General features: G+C 43.5%; 1 protein-coding gene across 2 annotated transcripts; it reads right to left on the bottom strand.

Annotated features, from left to right (window-relative positions):
- Positions 1 to 159: 159 nt before the first annotated feature.
- hspa12a (heat shock protein family A (Hsp70) member 12A) lies at positions 160 to 21,160 on the bottom strand. Of its 2 annotated transcripts, none has more exons than XM_087802572.1 (12): positions 20,958 to 21,160; positions 11,205 to 11,281; positions 10,563 to 10,687; positions 9,289 to 9,475; positions 9,118 to 9,222; positions 8,937 to 9,053; positions 5,816 to 5,981; positions 4,274 to 4,360; positions 3,885 to 3,989; positions 3,559 to 3,817; positions 2,738 to 2,841; positions 160 to 2,661 (listed from the first exon to the last, which is right to left on the bottom strand). In XM_087802572.1, the coding sequence occupies exons 1-12, from the start codon at positions 20,995 to 20,997 to the stop codon at positions 2,030 to 2,032; spliced, it is 2,004 nt and encodes a 667-aa protein (XP_087658698.1). In that variant the 5' UTR covers positions 20,998 to 21,160; the 3' UTR covers positions 160 to 2,029. The 2 variants fall into 2 exon arrangements, with proteins under 2 accessions (XP_087658698.1, XP_087658697.1); XM_087802571.1 differs by having other exon boundaries at positions 10,563 to 10,690.
- Between the last annotated feature and the right edge of the window lie 3,376 nt (positions 21,161 to 24,536).

The following is a 24,536-nucleotide window of genomic DNA, read 5'->3' on the forward strand; positions in this document are numbered from 1 at the left end:
TTACTGTGAAGTGGAGCTTCTGTGGAAACCATCTTTAGCCCCTCAGATGCTTTACAAGGAAGAAGAAGTAAAGCTACGTGAGTGTTTGGAGTGAGGAGTCCTGGAGCTACAAAATAAAATAATGTTTCAGAGTAAAGAGAGAAACACGACAACGTTAGCTTGAAATACATTTGCTGTTTATTTGCTAGTGTCAGGCGAGCGGTCGGGGACAGGAGAGGAAGTCGCTGGCTGGAGATGATGATGATGATGATGATGATTATAGTGTCGAGCAGATGCTTCAACGAGATCAAAGCTGCTGCACGGAAGAGGAAGTTTAGTCAACAAAGCAGGCGTCGAGTGTTAGCATTCAGAGCTAGCTTAGCTTCCCAGGCAGACGGGATTGTCCAGTTTCATCGTAGCAGTGAAAGTACACGAGTGCGAGTTTGTCTTTCTAGTTTTTGCTCATGCGTACACGTGCGCAGCGGCGACACCGAAGAGCGAGAAGCACCAGCTTGTAGAGTTCATCGTGGGAGAGAATCTCTCGTTTCCACGACCTTTCGTCGTGACCTTCGTCGTGACCTTTGTCGTGACCTTCGTATGCTGGTTCGTTAAGACGACCCGACAGCACCTGAACGCACCACTCCTCTGGGATCACTTCAGAGAGCCTGAACGCATCACCGGTGATTCCACCGCAGCAGGACTCGTGTCCGAAACACCCCGATATTTTAGGGGAGACTCAACGACAAGCTTCAGTCTCAGATGTTTACAACGTGGAGACTTTCAGCTGAAACTCCAGAGAATGAACACACTCACTGACACACACACACGCACTCTCTCTCTCGCTCACACACACACACACACACACGGCTCTAGTTCCATATTTAAATACGCAGTTAACCTGAATAATGAGTTAGTTTCTCAGGAAGCTGAAGCAGGCGAGAAGATGGAAAATAAGGGGATGCAGAAGAAGGGCGGCAGTAGGTCGCAAAGCCAGGTTCACATCTTGTGGGGGACAATTGAGAAACATTCTTTACAAATAAACATATTAAAATGAAAAATAAATCACTAAACAGGAAGTGAGCTCTCTCGTCTCCGTGGCGACCTCATCCAGCGTCGACTACAAGAAAGTGCTGATGATGGAGAAACTGCAGCGAAGATGAACGTCCCATCAGAAGACTTTAAGGATTTAATTTAACGTTTCAAATGTTGAAACATGATTCAAAATATAATCGTTTTTAAAATGAATGCTTTACACAGAGTTTGATATTCTAATTCCAATAATTAAAATGTTTTTTAATGCAATGCCTTTTAATTTTAATGGTACTTTTATATAATTTTATATTAAATTTGAAAGGCTATGAATTAAACATATTTCATAATTAATAATTGTTGGAATTTCAATATCAAACTCTGTGTAACTGCTTAAAACAAATTCATTCATTTAGAAAAATCCTCCATTTTTAAAATCCAATTATTACTATAAAAACAAATTAAACCTTTGAACACATAAAGGATTTGATTAAATTGGATTAAAAAAATGAATGAATTTACTTAATTTTCAAAATGAGAATCAAGAGTTTCAACATTTTTAACTGTTAAATTCAATATTCCGACGACACTGATCCACTTCCAATGCGTGACCTTGGGTGAGAATCTTCATCATGGCCGCCGGCGAAGGTCGAACGACAAGAACGAAGGTCGTCCAGGAGGACGTCAAAGAAGGAGAAGGTGATGAATCGCAGCGGAGGAGAAGAGGAAAGTTCATCTCCGCCGCTGAAACATGCGATCACTGAAGAGTAGAGATTCTGCTGCAGATCGAAGACGAGTTGATTGTGTGTCACGTGTGTGTGTGGATCAATAAACACGATCAGGTGTTTAAACGGAAGCAGGTGATGAAAAGAAAAAAGAAAACGTTGACATGAACATCAAGGCACCTGAGCAGCAGAGAGTCCCGGAGGGCGATCAGAACCAAAAAAAAAACGTGCGTCGCGTGTGTGTCTGTGAGTCCAAGTGTGTGTATCGGTTTAGCTACGGCGTGACGTGGCGCCCTCTAGTGGCTGAGGAAGTCAATGCTCGCTTTGACGGTGCGCCCGGTCGACACGTCCAGCGCCAGGGCGCGGATCTCCGTGTCGCCGAACTGCATGTGCGTCTGGATCTCCCGGCGCGGCGCCGCGCTCTCCGAGCCGCTCACGTCCAGACGCAGAGTCCCGCACTTCTTGACGCCGGTCTCGCTGATGAAGCCCACGCCCTCGCGCTCGGCGCAGTACACGTGGATGACGATGATCTGCTGCGCCGGCTTGGCCGGCGTGTAGCTGCGCTTCACCAGCTCGCCCAGCGCCACCGACTGGTCGGCGGCGATGAAGGTGTCGAAGACGTCGGTGCACCAGCGGGTGCCGTCCTTCACCAGCAGCTTCTCCGGCGGGTGCTTGCCCTCCACGAAGCGGTTGAGGACGCCCACGCCGTAGGTGAGCGGCGAGCGCCGCACCTTGATGATGCTGGGGTCCAGGCCGAACAGCACCGCCCCCTTCAGGATGGTGAGGCCCACGTCGTGCGGGATGATGATGCGGCTGCGGCCCTGCAGCATGTTCTGGACCGCCTGCTGGAGCAGCGGCGACTCGGCGAACCCCCCGACCAGGAACAGGAACTTGATCTGACTGACCTCGGGCTTGTCGAAGAGCTCGTCTGCAGGAGAGAGCCGGCGGTGAGAAAGTGTGTGTGTGTGTGTGTGTGTGTGTGTGTGTGTGTGTGTGAGACTCACTCAGGTGCTGGATGATGTGGTCTATCGTGGGCTTGAACAGAGAGTTCATGGCGTCCGGACTCATCCTCAACATCCCCTGAGACGACCACTTGACGAAGTCCACACTAGAGCAGAGACGGCGGTTCAGAGACAGAGACACTGAACATGAAACTAGAAGAAACAATCAATAATGTCTCCTTCACTAATGATACCCTGCAGTGTGTATGTGTGTGTGAGGGCATGTGTGGATGTGTGTGTATATATGCGTGTATGTATATATAAGTGAGTGTATATATAAGTAAGTGTGTGAATCTGGATGTACGTGTGAGTGTGTGCGTGGGTGTATGTGTGTGTGTGATAGTGATCCTAAATTATTCATGCTACACAGAAGCAACAATGTTGTGAGTCTCTCGGGTCTGACTGTGAAATCCTCAGTTTCATCCATTGAAAATGCGTGACACACACGCACACACACACACACATACACACACGTACACACACGTACACACACACGTACACACACACACGTACACACACACACGTACACACACACGTACACACACACGTACACACGTACACACACGTACACACACGTACACACACACGTACACACACACACGTACACACACACGTACACACACACACGTACACACACACGTACACACACACACACGTACACACACACACTTATGGGCCGACTGGACGTCCCAGTGGTCATTAGAGGTCCAGCAGCAGGAAAGTGATCTCATCTCCTGCCTCTTTAAAATAACTGAGACCATGAAGGCATCATGACCGACTGTCTTCTTCTGCTGTGACCTCTGACCTCTGACCTCCACACTCACTTGCTCTTGCGCAGCGCGTGCTCCACACTGTGGCCCCGGAACTTCTTGTAGTAGTCGATGAAGGAGAAGGGCAGGTTGATGTTGAGCGGGTTGGTCCGGTCCGGGGCCGCCGCCCTCTTCCTGGACTCGAAGGCGATCATCAGGTCCACCCAGGCGGCCGGACGCTTGACCTTGAACTGGTCGATGAAGTCCTGGCCGAAGATCTTGCACAGCAGCTTCTCGAACTCGTAGTCGATGCCGAGGGAGCCGTACGGACCTCCTGTCAGGGGTCGAGGGAGGCGGTCGTTGGTAAAGGTCAGAGGTCGGGGAGGGTCAGTGACAGTTACCGGAGGCCTTGTACAGCTCCTTCAGGTGACCCTCTGGCAGACGGATCTGGTGCACGGTCAAGTCCACGGTCCCTCCTCCACAGTCCACCACCACGTAACGGTCTCCTGCACAAACCAACAGCAGGTTGAGGGTTCAAATCCCTGCACGAGGAGTCACTATAAACTCAAGTCCCTGATGAAAAACTGACAGCTGGAGTACCTGGAGTACACCTATACCGAGAACATTCAGGGTCTCAGGGTCACTTTTTCAAACATTGAGGTGGTCTCAAGTCTTACCCCAGCTGTCAATCAACAATCTGGGACACGTGTGACCCCCTCGCCCGGCCATCAGGTGTTAGAGCAGAGAGCGGCAGTAGGTCAGAGGTCAGAGGTTAGAACAGAGACTCTACCTTCTTCCAGCTCGGACCAGAGCTCCCCGACAACATTCTCCACCAGGAACGTTCGGCTCTGACGGTTTCTTCGTACGAGATCCTTCGCTGCTTGTTGACAGAGAGACACGAGTGTGAGGAGCAGGAAAGTGAGGCGGGTGGAAGCCAGGGACACACACACACATGCACACACATGGACACACACATGGACACACACACACATGCACACACATACATGCACACACATGCACACACATGGACACACACACACACATACATGGACACATACATGGACACGCACACATGCACACATGGACAAATGGACACACACACACGCACACACGGGCACACACACATGCACACAGGGACAAATGGACATACACACACACATGCACACACGGGCACACACACATGCACACACGGACAAATGGACATACACACACACATGCACACACGGGCACGCACACATGCACACATGGACAAATGGACATACACACACATGCATACACACACACATGGACACACACACATGCACACAAGGACAAATGGACACACACACACATGCACACACGGACACACACACATGCACACACGGGCACACACACATGCACACACGGACAAATGGACATACACACACACATGCACACACGGGCACACACACATGCACACACGGACAAATGGACATACACACACACATGCACACATTGAAACTAACACACATGCAAACATGGACACACATGGACACACACACATGGACAAATACACACACGGATCATGCATACATAGACATACATACACATATGGACACACACAAGTTTACATGGACAAACACACAGATGGATACAAAAACACACGGATACATGGATACACACATGTTTACATGCACACATGGATACAAACACAAACATAAGCACAAGAAGACACACAAGGATTCATGGACACACTTACACACAGATACAAGCACACCTGCACACACATACACACACGGATCCATGCACACAAGTTTACATGGACACACGTGGAGTAACACACATGGACACACACATGTACTGTACACATACACACACATATACATATACACCAACACATGGACACACACACATGGACACACTAGCACATATACTGTACACATACACACACATACACACCAACACATGGACACACACACATGGACACACACCAACACATGGACACACACACATGGACACACACTAACATTCGTGGTGTTTTAGTCAAGAGATTGATTCACAACATGCAGTGATGACAGTTTGACCAGTAAAAATATAGTTTATAGTGTTTAAAATACAACTGGCTCTGTTGTGTACTCAAGTTGTGCAGTGTCGTGACATATTGTCAAGTGTCGTCACGTGTACATTGTGATAATAAACACAACCTCACTACATGTTTCTGTAGATGTGTGTAACTGTCATGACGACTCAGCAGAACGACACACACACACATGTGTCAACTGACCTGGAGACACTGAGGAGGACGGAGGAAGAAGACAAACACTACAGTTACTACGTCACTCAGGAGCTCGGAGGTTGACGGTTCTCTTCTCACCTTGAGTTCCACTGCCCAGGTTCTCCGTCGGGCTCAGGCCGTTCTGCGTGTTCTGTGTCAGGTCCACCATCTGGTGGAGGCGGAGCTTGCGGCAGTAGATGGACGCGGCTTCGGGCTCCAGTGAGATGATCAGCTGCTCCGGGTTGTCCCGGGACACCAGGCCCGACTGAGGAGGAGACAAACACAGGTGAGAACAGAGGTGAGTCAAGAATGATACGTATCACGATACAGATGAAGAAGATACTGTAGTAACAAGTATATATGTGTAGTATTGTCCAGTACTTGACTCTGGTGTTGCAGTATTTACAGACCACATGACTCTTGACGAAGTCGTAACTGCTTTCATTTGTTTTGAAATAAATATTTCAAAGCTGCTGGAGTCCACTGTATCCTCTCGTCCTCAGTCATCATCGGATCTCACAGGATTTCATTATTTCTTTGGCTGAGGAGGATGTGATCGCTGCTGCCAGCTAGTGGCTTGAAGTGAAAAATAAATAAATAAATAAATAATAAATATGTGAATGTAAACATTCACATATTTATTTTTTTATTTAAATTTTTTTTTTTATGAACCATAAGAGAACTGAGCTGTTGAATATAGTAAAAAAACACATCATAATAAATAATTGTATCAATATTTAATCGCCCCACTATGTGACGATGATCTTTTGAGACATTAATCAAACAGTTTTCTGTGAATCAACCAATGAATCATTACCACCTGAATCTGAGTCACTGATCAAATAATTTCTCTGAGACTTATTGTTGATTCATGACTGACCTGCAGAGACTTGAACTAACTGGATTATTTCTGATGATGTCAGACTTCATTATGAGCTGATCTGAAGATAAACTCTCTTTTTTCTGGGTCGGACTCGACTTCAGGACGGTTGGACTGGTTTGAACCGCTCTAGGTGGAGTAAGAGGAGGAGGGGGAGGAGAGGGAGGAAGAAGAGGTGGAGGAGGAGGAGGAGGAGAGAGAGGAGGAGGAGGGAGAAGAGGAGGAAGAAGAGGTGGAGGAGGAGGAAGAGGTGGAGGAGGAGGAGGAGGAGGGGGAGGAGGAGGAGGAGGAGGAGGGAGAGGAGGAGGAGGAGGTGGAGGAGGAGGAGGAGGAGAGAGAGGATGAGGAGGAGGGAGAGGAAGAGGAAGAGGAGGAGGAAGAGGTGGAGGAGGAGGAGGAAGAGGAGAAGAAGGATGAGTAGGAAGAGGAGAAGGAGGATGAAGAGGAGGAGGAAGAGGTGGAGTAGGAAGAGGAGAAGGAGGATAAAGAGGAGGAGGAGGAGGAGGAGGAGGAGGAGGAGGAGGAGGAGGAAGAGGAGGAGGAGGAGGAGGAGGAAAAAAAGGAGGGAGAGGAGGAGGGAGAGGAGGAGGAAGAGGAAGAGGAGGAGGAGGAAGAGGAGAAGGAGGATGAGTAGGAAGAGGAGGAAGAGGTGGAGTAGAAAGAGGAGAAGGATGATGAAGAGGAGGAGGAGGATGAAGATGAGGAGGAGGGAGAAGAGGAGGAAGAAGAGGATGAAGAGGAGAAGGAGGGTGAGGAAGAAGGGAAGGAGGAGGAGGAGGAGGAGGAGGTAGTGTGATGTAAAACCTCCCTCTCTCTGCTATAAATGATTCCTGCTGACGCTGCTGAGTCATGGTAGCTGCAGCTCTCACTGCAGGATCTATGAGGAGCAACAGATCTGTCCATGGATCACACCTGTGGTTACCTCTGAGGACTCTAGGGGGCAGTGTTTGAATCAATAACATGCTGATCAGATGATTATAAGAATATTTATTATTTTAAAGTAACTCATCTTTGGAACTCACTCGTACCAGTTGAACCAGCAGCAACACCAGCAACAATGTTGTGACCTCAAGGGACCCCAGCAGAGGAGGCCAAATCCAAAATCCTGATTACTCATCCTGCACCATCTGCAATACTTCTAGTGACTCCGCCTCCTCACCCTGCAGACGACACACCCTGACTTCACTCACGAGTCTCTGACTTTAACCCGTCAGAGACTCAGAGACTCGGTCGAGATCGTTCTGTAGTCCGAGTCAATGGTTGGATTTTCCCATTTGTCGGTTTCAGTCTCGATTCACACACATTGGAATACACATCATCATCTCTGGGTGAAGCAGTTAATGCTAGTTAGCACAAACACCAACACCAGTTAATACCAGAACTAATGCTAGTTACCTGTGTATTGCCTCACAGATAATTCAAGTTAGCACCACAACTAGCACCAAAGCAAACTTATTTTAACAACACAACTAACCAACTAATATTTAGCACCACAGTTAATGCTAGTTAGCCCCACAACTAATACTGACACCAATGCAAACACTTTTTAACACCACGACTAATAATATTCAGCAATACTTAGCACCACTGTTAATGGTAGTTAGCACCACATCTAACGCTTATAGGTAGCTTCACTGCTTATGCTACTTAGCACCATAACTAATACTATTTAGCACAACAACTATCAGTAGTTTGCGCCACAACTAGTGCTAGTTAGCATCACTGCTTATGCTCCTTAGCACCACAACAATCACTAGTTAGCAGTACACCTAATGCTACTTAGCACCATAACTAATACTAGTTTGCAGTACACCTAGTGCTACTTAGCATCACTGCTTATGCTTCTTAGCACCACAACTAATTTTAGTTAGCACAACAACAAACACTAGTTTGCACCACAACTTGTGCTAGTTAGCACCTTAAATAATGCTAGTTACCACCACAACTAACAACAGTAAGCACCTCAGCTAAAGAAAGTTAGCACCACAGCTCATGGTTACTTAAACAAACTAGCCAGAACTGGACTATGTTGATCCAAATCTACACATGTAGTTTACCATGAGGTCTCATACTATAGCAGTAGGTAACATAGATCAGCCACTAAGCTCTCACCTGAGCTAATGGCTACTTTAAGGTTAATTAACTAGTAACGTAGTTGAGTCTGGCTTCTTATTTTTAAACGTCCATCTTTCTCAGATCGGAGCCTCACACGCGCACACACGTGCGCACACGTGCACACGCGTGCACACACGTGCACACACGTGCGCACACGTGCACACGCGTGCACACACGTGCACACACGTGCACACACGTGCACACATGACGGGCAGGAAGTCCAACCTTGTAAGCAGCTTCTCTCATGAACTGTTTGGCCGGCATCTTCCAGATGGCAGGAACCGTGATGACCCATCTGACGTCGCTGTTGTCGAAGTCTCCGCCCGTCTGGTCGCTCAGCTCCTGCAGGTCACGAGGTCACGAGGGTCAGGTAATGTGCGACGACTCGTACCAGAAAAAGACTCACCTTCAGCGCCTGCTCCTTGAAGAAGGCGAGCGCGTACGCGAAGATGTCCAGGGCCTTGACTCGCTTCCCGTTGGCCGCCTGCAGGTCCGTGTTGATGGACAGGTTCTGTTGGACGGAGCGCACGTTAGAAGGTGTGTGTCCACGAGAGTGTGTGTGTGTGTTTGTGCTCACAGCAGTGGTGTGGAGCTTCATCTTGAACTTCTCCAGGTACAGCCACTGCTTGGACTCGCTGGGGTCCAAGTCGTGGTAGAAGTCTCGGGCCGCGTAACCGAAACTGTGGAACTTCCTGTCCGGGGTGAGCAGGATGGTGGTGGGGGTCTTCTGATTGGACACGCCGGGGTCTCCGCCTTCCCAGCGCCTGAACAACAACAACTGTGGTCACCTGTAGACTTGGCCACGTCTTCATCTACATCTACATCCACTTCTGAACAGACATGGAATCTGTTTGGAAGTGTATCAGTGCCATCGGAATATTCATTCATTCATTCATTTTCTCAGCGGCTTAATCCCTTTTGAGGGTCACAGGGGTTTCTCAGGGTGAGAGGCGGGGGACACCCTGGACAGGATGCCAGTCTTTCGCAGGACACACAAAGACAACACAACCATTCACACACACTCATACCTATGGTCAATTTTCCCCCAAGTTACCCCAATCAACCTGTGTATGCTTTTGGACTGTGGGAGGAAACCGGAGTGTCCGGAGTAAACCCACGCACAGAAAGGTCACAAGTTTGCCTGGAAGAGAACCTATAACCTTCTTGCTGTGAGGAGATCAAGCCAAACATTGTTATATATAATTTAAAGGCTATGTGTTAAAAAAAAATATTGAACTGAGAAAATGTTTATTGTGTAGAAAGAAAATCATTCATTTTGAAATGTTTTTTAATAATTAACTGTTTAAAAATTCAAATTTCAAAATGTAAATTCAAACATCAATATATATATATATAATATATAATATATAACACTGACATACTATCAGAGCAGTTTCAAAACAGCGACACTTGTTTTAGGCACAATATGTTTTCCACTCAGTAACCACTAGGGGGCCAAAATATTTGAGGTGAAGGACTGTCCGGATCCTGACGCCTGCGATGAGGTTCTGTCAACAGGAATGTGTAGAATCACAGCAGGAGGTCTGGCAGGGTTCACCCCTGTGGTGCCCTGAACAATGACCTGACCTGACCTCTGGTTCTTTTTTTTTCGGTTTTTAATGTTTCCCGGTTACGTCAGTTTATTCAACTGAGGATATTCAATGTGCTCTATGGTGTTTTCTGAAGCTCCGCCCACAAGCTCTGCTGAGCTCAGCTTCCTTATTCAATAAAGATCAATTCAACCTTTCAATACAGAAATGTTTGAATTCATTATTAGCATTCAGCGTTGTGATGGCTCTGATGTTCTTCCATACAGGAGATAACATGGTTTGATCAAGAAGGTCTACACACCTCATGGTGTGAATACACTCTGGCTCGTTGGTGAAGGCGTAGGCGTATCCGCTGGACGTGGTGCCAAAGTCAATGGCGACCACCACCACGAACGAGGGTCCCGTAGAGACCTGGTCCGAGTCGTTCTGCTACAGAGAAATTCAGACAATTCAGTTCAGTTCAGCTCGTAGACTCCATGAACACTCCTGGAACACTCTTGGAAAACTTTAGGAAAACTCTTGTAACACTTCAAGAACACTCCTGGAACACTCTTGGAAAACTTTAGGAAAACTCTCTTAACACTTCAATAACACTCCTGGAACACTCTTGGAAAACTTTAGGAAAACTCTTCTAACACTTCAAGAGCAGTCCTGGAACACTTCAGGAACTCTTTTGGAATGCCCTTAGAACACTCCTGGAAAACTTTAGGAAAACTTTTGGAATGCTCCTAGAACACTCCTAGTAAAGTCCAATAACTCTTCAGGAACACATTTGAAATGCTCCTAAAACACTACTGTAATAGTCCAGGAACACTTTTGGAACACTTCAGGAACACTTTTGGAATGCTCCTAGAACACTCCAGTCCCGGAACATTCCAGCAACACTCGTGTTGGTGTTGGTTTCGTCTAAAACAGTGAATCTATCAAAGAAATGAAAACGTACCTGAATGTGAGTCGGAGAGAGCGGAGTGATGCCGGGGTCGCCGATGCTCTTGGCAGGTGACGGGTTCGCCATCATGTCTGAGGAGAGAAGACAACGAAGTGTCAGAGACTCGGTCTGGATCACACATGAGTCGGACTGACTCGATAACTAGATTGGTTGGTTTCAGTCACGATATACACGGGTCCAACAGGCAGGAGGTCGGCCAAGCAGCATTTAGATTGACTGTCACAGCCTGTTATTATTGTGACAACAAACTGCAGGTCCAAAAGTAAGTAAGTAAGTAAGTAAGTAATATTTATTTATATAGCGCTTTTCGAGACCAGGGTCACAAAGCGCTTAGACAATCAAAACAATACTCAAAAAAGTACATACTTTAAAGATCAAGATAATACTGAGAACAACACAGGAGTTCGAGAAATTCAAGGAAAAGCCTGAACAAATAGAAACGTCTTAAGGTGTTTCTTAAAGGAGTCAGTAGATCCATCAAGCGCAAAGAAAGAGGAAGATCGTTCCAAAGCTTAGGAGCAACAGCCTGAAAAGATTTCTCTCCTCTGGTCCTGAGCCGTGTGCGTGGAACCATAAGTAGATTCTGATCCACAGACCTCAGAGCCCGAGCTGGGGTGTAAGGCTGGATCAGATCACTGATGTAAGGAGGAGCCTGACCATGAATAGCTCTGAAAGTAAGAACCAGAATTTTAAAGTTGATCCTGAAAGAAACTGGAAGCCAGTGAAGAGTTTTAAGGATCAGAGAAATGTGAGTTCTTCTACTAGAGCGGCTCAGAATTCTCGCTGCAGAGTTCTGAATCAACTGCAGACGAGACACATCCTTCTTGTTAAGACATGAAAACAAACTGTTACAATAGTCCAGACGAGAAGAAACAAACGCATGGATTACAAGCTCCAGATCATGTTCCGACAACATTTTCCTAAAAGTCTCAAAGCTTTTAACTTCACTTTTTCATGACAAAGAAGTTTTTGCCTTTGTATTTTTATTTTGTTTCGGTTCAGTTAACAGGTAAAGATGGCTTCTTTAACTCGTCTATTAAACCAACTCTTCAGCCAGCAGCTCCTCCGTCTGTACCTGGTTGTCTCTTTCCTTAGGACATCTTCACTAGGCTGGAACATCTGGACAGAGGTGGGGGTCTCAGGCGTAAGATCAGTTAGTAAGTACCACAACTAATGCTTGTTAGCAGCACTGTGGCTAAAACTAGTTAGCGCCAAATCGAACACTAGTGTCTAGAATAGGAAGAAAAGTTTCTATGATTGATTATAATGTTTGGAATTAATTATTAATAATTCACAATTATTTTATTATACTTTAACTTTTACCTAAACAGTAGTTGTTAAGATAAGAAAACCTTCATTCTTGTCGGTACTTTGAAATTGAATATTACCTTTTATTTATCAAAATAGACCTAGAAATATTCAGATTATTTCATCAGTATACTATTATAATTGACTTCAGACAACAAACAACGGCTTAGAGTCACTAGTTATTTGAACTGTGGATGTAAAGGATTCATTATTATTTGTATCACGAGTTATGGATTAAATCTCCTTATTTTGTGTGTATTGCTGAAATATAATAACAATATTGAGAAAAAAAGGTCTTGTGAAAGGCGCTTTACTCACTTTTTGTTTTGAATTTGAATCTTCTTTTGTGTTAATGAAATATTTCTGCAACTGAAACTAGAACTAGAATTGATTTTGGTCTTTAAATTTGACTTCACTCACACACAATTCAGATACTTTAAAATTAAGATTTCAAATAATGTAATGCAGGACGATCTGATACAATCACGTGAGCATGCAGGAAGGAAATGACGACGATGAAGGAAAACAGGAGGGATGGTTAACAACACAAAACTGGACCATGGTGAGTAAAACTGGACCAATAATGATTGACATCCGATCATTACGATCCTCAAGACTGACAAACAATCAGAAGGACTCAACACAGCATCTAGTTATACAAACACAACTGTTAATACAGTTGGATTGTCTCTGGTTCTTCCCGAGGTCTCACACTACAACCGACGCTGACGCAGATCAGCCACTACAATCTTAAACTAATGGCTACATTGAAATTCATTGACTGGATTATCAAGATCGTGGTCTGACGTTGGTCTGAAGTCTGAGGTCTTTCCTGACCGAGGCAGGTTTCATTCTGTTCAGTCCACTTCCTGGTTTGAGCCTAACTCAACCCTGTTGGACGTCCACATTAACCAGGATCACCGCTCGTCCCGGCAAGCCGGGGTCAACCCTGCCCTTCATCGCGGCAGTGTTGGCGAGTTCCCAATGTTTGGCTGCAAAGACAAAGAAAGCGCTGATGGACGTAGCGACCGTCATGACGATCGAGTGACATTTTGTGGAATCGAAGTTTGCCTCTTAACCGCCGCCACGCTCATTAGTCCCGCCTAATCGCCTTCACAGAGAGTGTTCTTTCAGCGCGCAGACAATAATAATACTCCCTCGTGTACTTTAAGCGTCTCGTGGAATCGTCTCGCCGCGGGACATCATGTTATCCATCCCACTTTTCTGCCGCTCCATCTTTTCTCCTGTCCACCCCTACGGAGCGGATGAGTGGTCTGAAGACCCACAATACACTCTGCCAGGCAATTACGCCTCCGAATTATGGACCACCTGTGGCTCGACTCCATCTAGCCCATCTCTGAGCGAAACACTCCCAAAATCACCCCCGTAACCTCCGATTTACTCCTACAAAGGACATCAAATTCGAACGCTCCTGACGGCGAGGGGGTAAAAAAACATGCATCGGCGCCGTCTGTTGATTCTTGAATACTCTCGGTTTTGACTCGTCACCTCCGATTCGTCTTCCCTAAAATCAAACGGCCTCACACGTCAACACGAGCCTCGGACGCTCGGTCGATTCAGGACTGATGAGCGAAGCCGACATCGTCCTCCGTGAGGTGAGTCGTGTTCTATCGCCAGCAGGGGGCGATCACATCACGTAAAGAAACTTCCTTTGACTCTCTTGAACGACCCGTCCACCCGCAGGATATGATGTCATTACATCACTTCCTCACTCTGGAGGTAAAAACACGAGGGCAAGAAAAAGAGTAACAGTGATGACGTCATGTGTAGGCGCCGCTTGATGACATCACTTCAAGTTTTAGTACAAAAGTTCCCAGATCGCAAAAGTAATCGAACTAGAAATTAGCTAAATAGTTGCTAATAACGCCTAATATCAGCTGTTCGATCTTTTTAAAGAAGAGCAAGATATTAAAGAAAGTATTTTCCCCGATTATACTAATATTATGTTTTTGCATATTTATTTTGATCAAAAGTTAGGTTTTAAAGTGGGTTATTATAGCATCAGTGAGATCTACAGACAACTGCATACCTCTGCCAAGGAGCTCATGAAAACAGCAACAACCAAACACAACTACCATGATTCAAAACTTGTGAAAATTTTGATCATCAACTCCAGGTCAGTTTGTCTTTGAAAATGATGTTATGAAGATCTACAAACACACAAGAGGAAACAGGAAGTCGTTCTTCTCAGCAGGAGCAGAACCTTCTGCCTCACATTCTTCCTCCTTAAGACCAGCCGTCAGACAGTCCTGCTGAACTCACTCTTCTCCATTAAGAAGCTTTTATCAGCACTTCAGGGAGACACTCCATCAGCATGAGCCCCTGACCCAGAACAGGACCAGACCCCCACCCCTACCAGAGGTCCACCTCAGCGCTGCCTTGTATACTAGATGGTCCAACTGATGATGGAGGTCAGGCGAAGGCACCGAAAGGTGGTGTCGGAGCTACAGTGAGCCATGAATGAACCGGCCGGACAATGGCGTCTTGTTCTGCCACTGGCGGTGGCGGAGAGGAGCCTCATTAAATTCACAAACACTCACAAAGCTGCGCCATCAAAGAACAGTCCTGCACCAGAAAAGACGAGCGCAACAAAGAGCCGAGAGAGAGTGAAAGAATGTTTTCTTCTCCGGTCTGAGCCTCCATTCATCGCTGCCATGCGAACAGACCCGGGACCCTCTGGTGCTGCCCGCCTGGCTCTGAGCCCAGGTATACACGGAGGAGGCCTTCAGGCCTCTTACGTCTCCACCATCATCATCATCGTCACCACCATCATCATCATCATCGTCACCACCATCATCATCATCATCGTCACCACCATCATCATCATCATCACTATCATCTTCACCATCATCATTGCCGTCACAATCATCCATCATCCTTATCATCTTCATCGTCACCACCATCATCATCATCATCATATCAACATCATTAATCATCATCATCACAAACATCTTCACCATCATCATTGTCGTCAGCATCATCCTTATCATCTTCACCATCATCATCATCATCATCATCACCATCATCATACCAACATCATTAATCATCATCATCATCATCACTAACATCTTCACCATCATCATTGTCGTCACCATCATCCTTATCATCTTCATCATCATCACCATCATCATCATCACTGTCATCAAGATCATCTTTTATGACTATTTTCCCCATGTCTTACTTACTTACTCTTATCATCTTAATTATCTTAATAATCATCATAATCACTTACATAAGGGCTGAACAATTATGGAAATTATTTAAATTGTGATTATTATTATATCTTTATTGCAAATGTTTAATCCTCTTCTTATGAGTTTCTTCTCTGAAACAAAATATAATTCACATTACAGTGAGATGCATGTCTTTGTTTAGAGTGATAAAGCCATTGTCAAAATAAAAGCAAATTAAGCTAACATTGAAACAAATGGAGAAGGTTCATTTAGTTAAAATCAAACTTGAAACCTTCAAAATATTTACTGCAAATGTCTGCAAAAACTTGCTCAAATGTGGGTCGTAAGCATTTAAAATTATTAGTCAATAAGAAATCACAAAAATGTCAACAATGTCAGTAAACTCAAGTGCAAACTCTGGTCACTCATTCCGCCTTTTTCTTCCAGCTTCAACATTTTTGCACAATTGCACAATAAGGGACTATTCTGTGATACAAATGAAAAGAGTGTTATTTATACTATTTGATTTGTGTGATTGTATAAGGAAATTAACTGTGGAGTCTAACCTCCATAACATTTATCTTTATTCATTTCATCATCACCTATACATCCAGCACCAGAACGACCCGAGAAACTAGACTCGCCAACAAAGGAATGTAACTGGAGTTGGAAGCACGAGAGAAGAAGAGAGCAGTGGCTGCGAGAGAAGTGGTTTGGGTTGTAAAACGAGGAGCCGCCCTTCTAAACAATGACTTTCCTTCCTGGACTCTGATAGTGACATCAGCGGGAAACTGCCAACAAATATAGATGACAACATCCAGCTGTGCTGCATCTGAGGTTCCTCCGGGGGTCAGCGAGACATCTACGGGGTCAAAGCAAGTTTGTGGATCCAGAAAAGACTATACTGTATACATGCATGATCAAACTTTAACTTTAAGGCAGTATCAGGTTGAAGTAGCAGAAATTGTTATTTTCATGTGTGAAGTGATATACATAAATAAAAAGGTAAAAACGGTTTAGCTAGTTAATACTGTTCAAACCAATGAACATGACTCTCCTGTTTATTCAAACATAAAATTGTTGGTGTTAGTTCAATGACATAAGCCTCTTTTTGCTAAATTAAATCTAACAATAGCAAATAAATTTGTTTAAAAGTTAAATTTAGGCAATATAAACTCATCTCATCAGCTTGGCTGCTGCAAATGAGCGCTAGCTAACATCTGCTATTAAACAAACATGGGGCTAGCTAGCATCTGCTAATAAACAAACATGCTGCTAGCTAGCATCTGCTCCTAAACAAACATGGTGCTAGCTAGCATCTGCTAATAAACAAACATGGTGCTAGCTAGCATCTGCTAATAAACAAACATGGTGCTAGCTAGCATCTCCTAATAAACAAACATGCTGCTAGCTAGCATCTGCTAATAAAACAAACATGGTGCTTGCTAGCAACTGCTAATAAACAAACATGCTGCTAGCTAGCATCTGCAAATAAACAAACATGGTACTAGCTAGCATCTGATAATCAACAAACATGGTGCTAGCTAGCATCTGCTCATAAACTACCATGCTGCTAGCTAGCATCTGCTAATAAACAAACACGGTGCTAGCTAGCATCTGCTTATAAACAAACATGCTGCTAGCTAGCATCTGCTTATAAACAAACACGGTACTGGCTAGCATCTGATGATAAACAAACCTAGTGCTAGCTAGCATCTGCTAATAAACAAAAATGGTGCTAGCTAGCATCTGATAATAAACAAACATGGTGTTAGCTAGCATCTGCTAATAAACAAACATGCTGCTAGCTAGAATCTGCTAATAAACAAACATTCTGCTAGCTAGCTTCTGCTAATAAACAAACATGCTGGTGGCTAGCATCTGCTTATAAACAAAAATGGTACTAGCTAGCATCTGCTCATAAACAAACATGGTGCTAGCTAGCATCTGCTAATAAACAAACATTCTGCTAGCTAGCATCTGTTAATAAACAAACATTCTGCTAGCTAGCATCTGTTAAACAAACATGCTGCTAGCTAGCATCTGCTAATAAACAAACATGCTGCTAGCTAGTATCTGCTCGTAAACAAACATGGTACTAGTTAGCATCTGCTAATAAACAAACATGCTGCTAGCTAGCATCTGCTCATAAACAAACATGGTGCTAGCTAGCATCTGCTAATAAACAAACATAGTGCTCGCTAGCATCTGCTAATAAACAAACATGCTGCTAGCTGGCATCTGCTAATAAAACAAACATGGTGCTAGCTAGCATCTGCTAGTAAACAAACATGGTGCTTGCTAGCATCTGCTAATAAACAAATATGCTGCTAACTAGCATCTGCTAATAAACAAACATGCTGCTAGCTAGCATCTGCTCGTAAACAAACATGGTACTAGCTAGCATCTGATAATAAACAAACATAGTGCTAGCTAGCATCTGCTAATATACAAACATGCTGCTAGCTAGCATCTGCTAATAAACAAACATGCTGCTAGCTAGCATCTGCTAATAAACAAACATGCTGCTAGCTAGCATCTGCTAATATACAAACATGCTGCTAGCTAGCATCTGCTAATAAACAAACATGCTGCTAGCTAGCATCTGCTAATAAACAAACATGCTGCTAGCTAGCACCTGCTTATAAACAAACTAACACATTATGCTACCTCTAAGCGGTTTTAATCTTCCTATTTCTGGAATAAACTTTACACATAACTGGCGTTATTAACGGAAATACTGTATATGAGTTTGTGTGCTTGTATTTGTTCAGAAGTTGAATCTTGAGTTCAGGTATTTGTGCTGCAGAAATCTCTGGACCAAGTGTGATGGACTGAAGATCCGGAGCAGCAACATCTGGCCACAGCTGGATGTTTGTGTGAGGATCCACACCAGAACAAACACTCAAGTGACACAAGACGACGACCATCTGTCGCCTCCTCTCACCGTCCTCGCTTGATCTTATGTGACCATAGATCAATAACACTACAAAACGCCCTTGAACGCATCATCAGTCCAGTGATGCCACTTCGACATTATGTTTGTTCAGGTTTGTGATGAAGGTTCGAACCCACAGTGGGTCCCTCACATTCCACAGCAGACGTGACCTTCCCGACTCAGAAGACCTTCGTGCTCTGATGTCGAAAGAAAACTCAATGTTGTCCCCGTCCAGACTTCCTCACTCTGTTTTCCTTCTGATGATCCCGTTTCCTTCCGGTCTTTCCAGGAGTGGGGAGCACCTCCCCCATCCTGCCCGGTGCTACAAATCGTCCCACTTCCTCCCACATGGATCGCATGATGTGGGGGAGCAGCTGACCCGCTGAAGAGCCTGGTGGTCCTGCACTGGTCCAGACCTGGTTCTGTGTTGTTGTTGTTTGGGTGTCGTGGCCTTCTTTAGGACTCTGTCTGTGGCGACTACTGATGGCATCACTGGGATATACTTTATGATTTATTGTTTCGTCATAGCAAAAAAAAAACATGGGAGTCTAAAGTACCATGAACTGTTCTTCAACCGAACCAAATAAATACACAAGAATGCATCTTTTTTTGAGCAAAAGTACAACAATCCATGGGACCAGATGTAGCGGCCTGAGAAAATACTAATGTACTTAAATATTGCAATAGCTTTGTTGCGATACTGCATCGATATTCAACAGCTCTGTCTCCGTTTGTAATATATAATTAACATGCAATTATTTACATGTTTTTTGGTCATTTTTGTATTGCAATCAAACTTCTGGCAAGTTGCCAGTCAGCAGCAATGAAATGACTGAGGACGAGAGGATACAGTCGACTCCAGCGGCTTTTAAAAGCTGATGTTTGGACATATTTTGGTTTCAAAACAAATGAAAGTAGTTACGACTTCGTCAAGAGTCATGTGGTCTGTAAATACTGCAACACCAGAGTCAAGTACTCGACAATACTACACATATATACTTGTTATTACAGTGTCACGATACATTGCATCGTCGTCCCTGTATCGTGATACATGCAACCCAGTTATAATCAGTAGTCAACCTAGACGAAGGGCCGGGTCAAGATAGTACCAAATCACCAGTCGACCCAAAACCATCAACAACAACAATCAAACGTCCTTCAACGGCAAATGAACAATCTTTGAAAAAAATGTTCTGATCCAAAGTCTTTCTAGTTCTGACTCCATGTTCCGGACGATTCAGTCGCTGACAGGTTGCGATCTCATTGAAGTGTGACACAAAAGAACGGCTGAGACCCTGCTGTGTCATCACTGTTGTGTCAATGTGTGTTGCTGACCCCGAGTGAAGGTCGGCGAGACGTCAGCGAACCTTCTGATAACCTTCAAATAATAACTTTAAAGCATCTTAAAAGTCCATCTAAAACACGAAGAATCAAAAAATCAGCTTCAGCTTCTACAACAACAGCACCAGACTGGTCTCCATGCCAACCACGAAACCCACGATGACGATCAAGGACGTGTCACGTTCAGAAGTTTCCAGAGAAAAAACACACACATGCCTTCAAAGAGTCGACAGCTTCTCCTGAAGCGACGCTCAGCTCACTTGTCGAGTCAGAGCTTTGTGGGCCCGAGTCAGAACTCTTGACGTCTGCTGTCTTGAAGGTGCTGGAGGAACATCTGGATCGATCACCATCAGGGCGTGAACATCAACACACGTGGTGCAGGCGTGAAGGCGACAGATCTCAGAGGGTCCAGACACGGTTCTGTGGAAACACCTCCGACTCTAGAGCCCCTCGACACCACAGGCACCCCCCAATGTAGTTTACACTGACCATGATTTGACTGAAACTGACTATAAACATGACGTCATAGTCACCCCCCCCCCCAGACCTCCTGGACACGCCCCTGTACCCCACAGAGAGGAGGTCGCAGAAGGAATGCATCAGTAAAAGAAGTGGAGGAGGTCTTTAGAAGAAGAATGGCAGAGGAGGAGTTGAGCAGTTAAAAAAGAGGAGGATGAGGTCACTGTGAAAGTGGAGGTCTGCAGCAGACTGATGAGCCCTGCAGACTTCTGCTGCAGTAAAGTCTGCTAGGATGGTCATGTGACCAAAATCCTGCACCGTTATGGCGGACTGAATGTTCCGAACCTGCAGTGCTGCGTTCAGGGTCGCCCACTGCGGATGACTAGGTGCGTTCAAAGACCCCCCCCATCCTCCTCCTCCCCGCACTGCAGAGACCCCCGCAAACTCCCCCCCAGCAGAGACGTCCCGAGCAGGACCGCAACAACTGAACGTCCCAACAAGACTCACCGTCGTGGATCTGGTCCGAGGACGTCTCTCTCCCGCTCATCGTGTCCCGAACCGTCACCTGCTCGCCGACGCAGCCGCACCACGCTATCTTCCTAGCTCGCCGGGACAGATGAGAGAAGACGCAGCGCCGCCGCCCCGCCGCCAAACTTCCTCTGCTGGGAGGTGCTGAGAGCACATGGACGAGGCTCGGGGGTGAGGGGGGCTGAGAGGACCCCAGACTGCTGCAGCCGCCCCTCCCCTCCCGCGCTGCTCTGCCCCGGGCCGCCTCTAGGGTCGCCGGAGGATGACGAGCAACAATTTCCAAATAAAACAAAGCGTCGCTAATAAAACGTTTGAAATAAAGATGAAACATCAGGTTTCGACTCTTGATATAAATCTTTATATTCATTTTAAAGGGAAAAAAAGACACTTTCATAATTAAAACAACACATGGAATCATAAAAACACATTTATTTGACCGAGTTTCTACAAAAGTCACAGTTAAAATGCTGCACCTGATACTGGAATGATATGTTTTTATAATTAAATAAAAACCCTCCAAGGGACTCGTTGTATAAACAAAGCGGGGCGTGATTACAGCTTAGTGGACTCTCGTAACCTCTCGTTCGCCCTGATTTTAGAGCAACTTTATAAAGTAATAAGTTCTAAACATGGTCACGATGAGTAACTTACTGTATCTTGGAGAAGAAGATTTAAACATTTGTGTGAGTGATTTAGGAAAGTATGGTTTTCACTTTAGTAATAGTAAGTAAGTAATAAGTAAGTAAGTTAGTAAGTAAGTAAGTAAGTTAGTAAGTAAGTAAGTAAGTTAGTAAGTAAGTAAGTAATGGTTATTTCTAGACCGCCTTTCTAGACCAGGGACACACAGCGCTTTAACAATCAAAACAATATACATTTAAAACGATATATACTATATAATGCCTAAGTGACATCACTGTAATGTAAAGGATACTTTTAAATTGATAATTACTTAATTAATTAATTTACTGTTGCTACACTAGCAAACCTTAGCCTGTGGATAACAAATGTGCAGTCGTTCCATGTGTAATTTGAATATTTTCAACTTTATTTATATAAAAATAAACTGTATCCATATATTATGACTTGCATTAAAATTTAAATTATCATTAAAATTGTGTCTCATTTTTTATCTTGACGTCAGGAAAAGTTATTGACGTCATTCCGTCTTCTGAGACCCAAAGACGTCACGTCGTAATTGGAAAAGTTGAGATTCTTGCGCCCTCTGCTGGACGGTTCAACTGACTTCAACATCTTGGGTTGTTGGTTTGAATCCATGATGCGTGTTTGAACCCTGGTGCACGTGCTCCCCTCTCACGTGACCCTAGTTGAGTGAGAACATTCTTAGAGGTCGTAACCACGCTCAAGATGACGTCACTTACGAGGTCTGGAACCCCAAAGTTGGCTACACACAGAGTAATGCACACACACACACACACACACACACACACACACACACACACACACACACACACACACACACACACACACACACACACACACACACACACACACATTGAGACAGAGTTAACACTCACACTCGTGGTTGTAATTTTCGAATCAGTCAATCGATGAAAATATCTACTCCCATTACAACAGATGACCACCAGGTGGCGCCCCGTGTCTATGAACGCTGGAGGCCGAACATCGGCCGGAAAGAAATATTGATCTACGGTGTGTATGAGTGTGTGTATAAGTGTGTGTATAAGTGTGTGTGTGTCTTGGAAAAGTTAAGCGGTTGTTTCAATTCCTCACCATAATTGTTTTTTTCTTGACAAACCAGAGAAAATAATAACATGAATGACAAATTGTATCAATGGTTTTAAAATGTAAAAAAAAAAAAAAAAATCCAATACAAAACAACCCAGTCATGTTTTAGCGTTAACAGTGAAAAATAATCTGGTTTATAATGAACAATAATATGATTTACAATGAACACAAATTTATAATGACAAATAATATAGTTTATAATGAAGAATAATATAGTTTAGAATTAACAATAATCTGGTTTATAATGAACAATAATATGATTTACAATGAACACAAATATGGTTTATAATGACAAATAATATAGTTTATAATGAAGAATAATATAGTTTAGAATTAACAATAATCTGGTTTATAATGAACAATAATCTGGTTTATAATGAACAATAATATGGTTTACAATGAACACAACTATGGTTTATAATGAAAAATAATATAATTTATAATGAAGAATAATATAGTTTAGAATTAACAATAATCTGGTTTATAATGAACAATAATCTGGTTTATAATGAACAATAATATGGTTTATAATGAACAATAATATGGTTTATAATGAACAATAATCTGGTTTATAATGAACACAAATATGGTTTATAATGAAAAATAATATAATTTATAATGAAGAATGATATAGTTTAGAATTAACAATAATCTGGTTTATAATGAACAATAATCTGGTTTATAATGAACAATAATATGGTTTATAATGAACAATAATATGGTTTACAATGAACAATAATATGGTTTACAATGAACAAAAATATGGTTTATAATGAAAAATAATATAATTTATAATGAAGAATAATATAGTTTATAATGAACAATAATCTGGTTTATAATGAACAAAAATCTGGTTTATAATGAACAATAATATGGTTTATAATGAACAATAATATGGTTTATAATTAACAATAAGATGGTTTATAATTAACAATAAGATGGTTTATAATTAACAAATAATGAGCAATAATATAGCTTATGATGCACAATAATATTGTTTTACATAACATTTTTTGGGTCAATATTGAACAATATTCTGGTTCATTTAAAACAATTATCTGTTTTTTAAAATATGGGTAATAATGAGTAATAATGTGATTTATGCTGATGTGATTTGTTTTTAAATAAACAACAATGTAGTCAATTTTGAGAAATACTCTTGTTTATAATAAACAATAATGTGGATTATGATGAAAAATCATATGGTGTATCATAAAAAATAATCTGGTTAACAATAGACAATAATATTATTTATAATTGAACAATAATCTGGTGATGATCATGTCAAGAAGAAGTTCTTCAGGGACCTAAAGTTAAAAGAATGTGTTAAAGACAGTTTAAAAACAACCGTGATGTCGAGTATTTGTATTTCCTCAGTGTTCTCTCCATGTTTTACATTGCTGTCGACATCTTTAATGAAAAGACAACAAATAAACATCACCGGCGATGATTGTTGACTGGACTCATCCTGATGTTTTGTTTGTGATAATCTGTCATTTTTCAATTCATCATTATCTTCATCATCATCATCATCATCGTCATCGCAATTTACGTTTGTCTCTATTTGTTGTTGTCATAACACAACTCCCCGTTTGCCACGTCCGTGTGTGCGTGCACGTGTGTTAGTGCATGTGTGTGAGTCCGAGCTCCATTGAAAACCCACCTGGTCAAGTTTGACAACAGGACCATGAGGGGGGGGTTTAGGTTTTAATTAGATGCAATTAGAGCGGCGAGCGGAGACGCTGCTTTACACGGACCCCGAGAAAAAGATGCGCTAATTAGGCCGGAGGC

This window comes from Callionymus lyra, chromosome 11 (genome assembly GCF_982586985.1).
Source record: "Callionymus lyra chromosome 11, fCalLyr1.hap1.1, whole genome shotgun sequence".
Classification (NCBI taxonomy): Eukaryota; Metazoa; Chordata; class Actinopteri; order Syngnathiformes; family Callionymidae; genus Callionymus; species Callionymus lyra.

Excerpts from the sequence above, each read along its gene's own strand:
- hspa12a (XM_087802571.1), bottom strand. The coding sequence starts at position 20,997 with ATGAGCGGGAGAGAGACGTCCTCGGACCAGATCCACGACG. Across the intron at positions 9,054-9,117 it reads TCAAGGAGCAGGCGCTGAAG|GAGCTGAGCGACCAGACGGG; the intron begins GTGAGTCTTTTT and ends CGTGACCTGCAG. Across the intron at positions 4,361-5,815 it reads CCTGGGCAGTGGAACTCAAG|CGAAGGATCTCGTACGAAGA; the intron begins GTGAGAAGAGAA and ends GTCAACAAGCAG.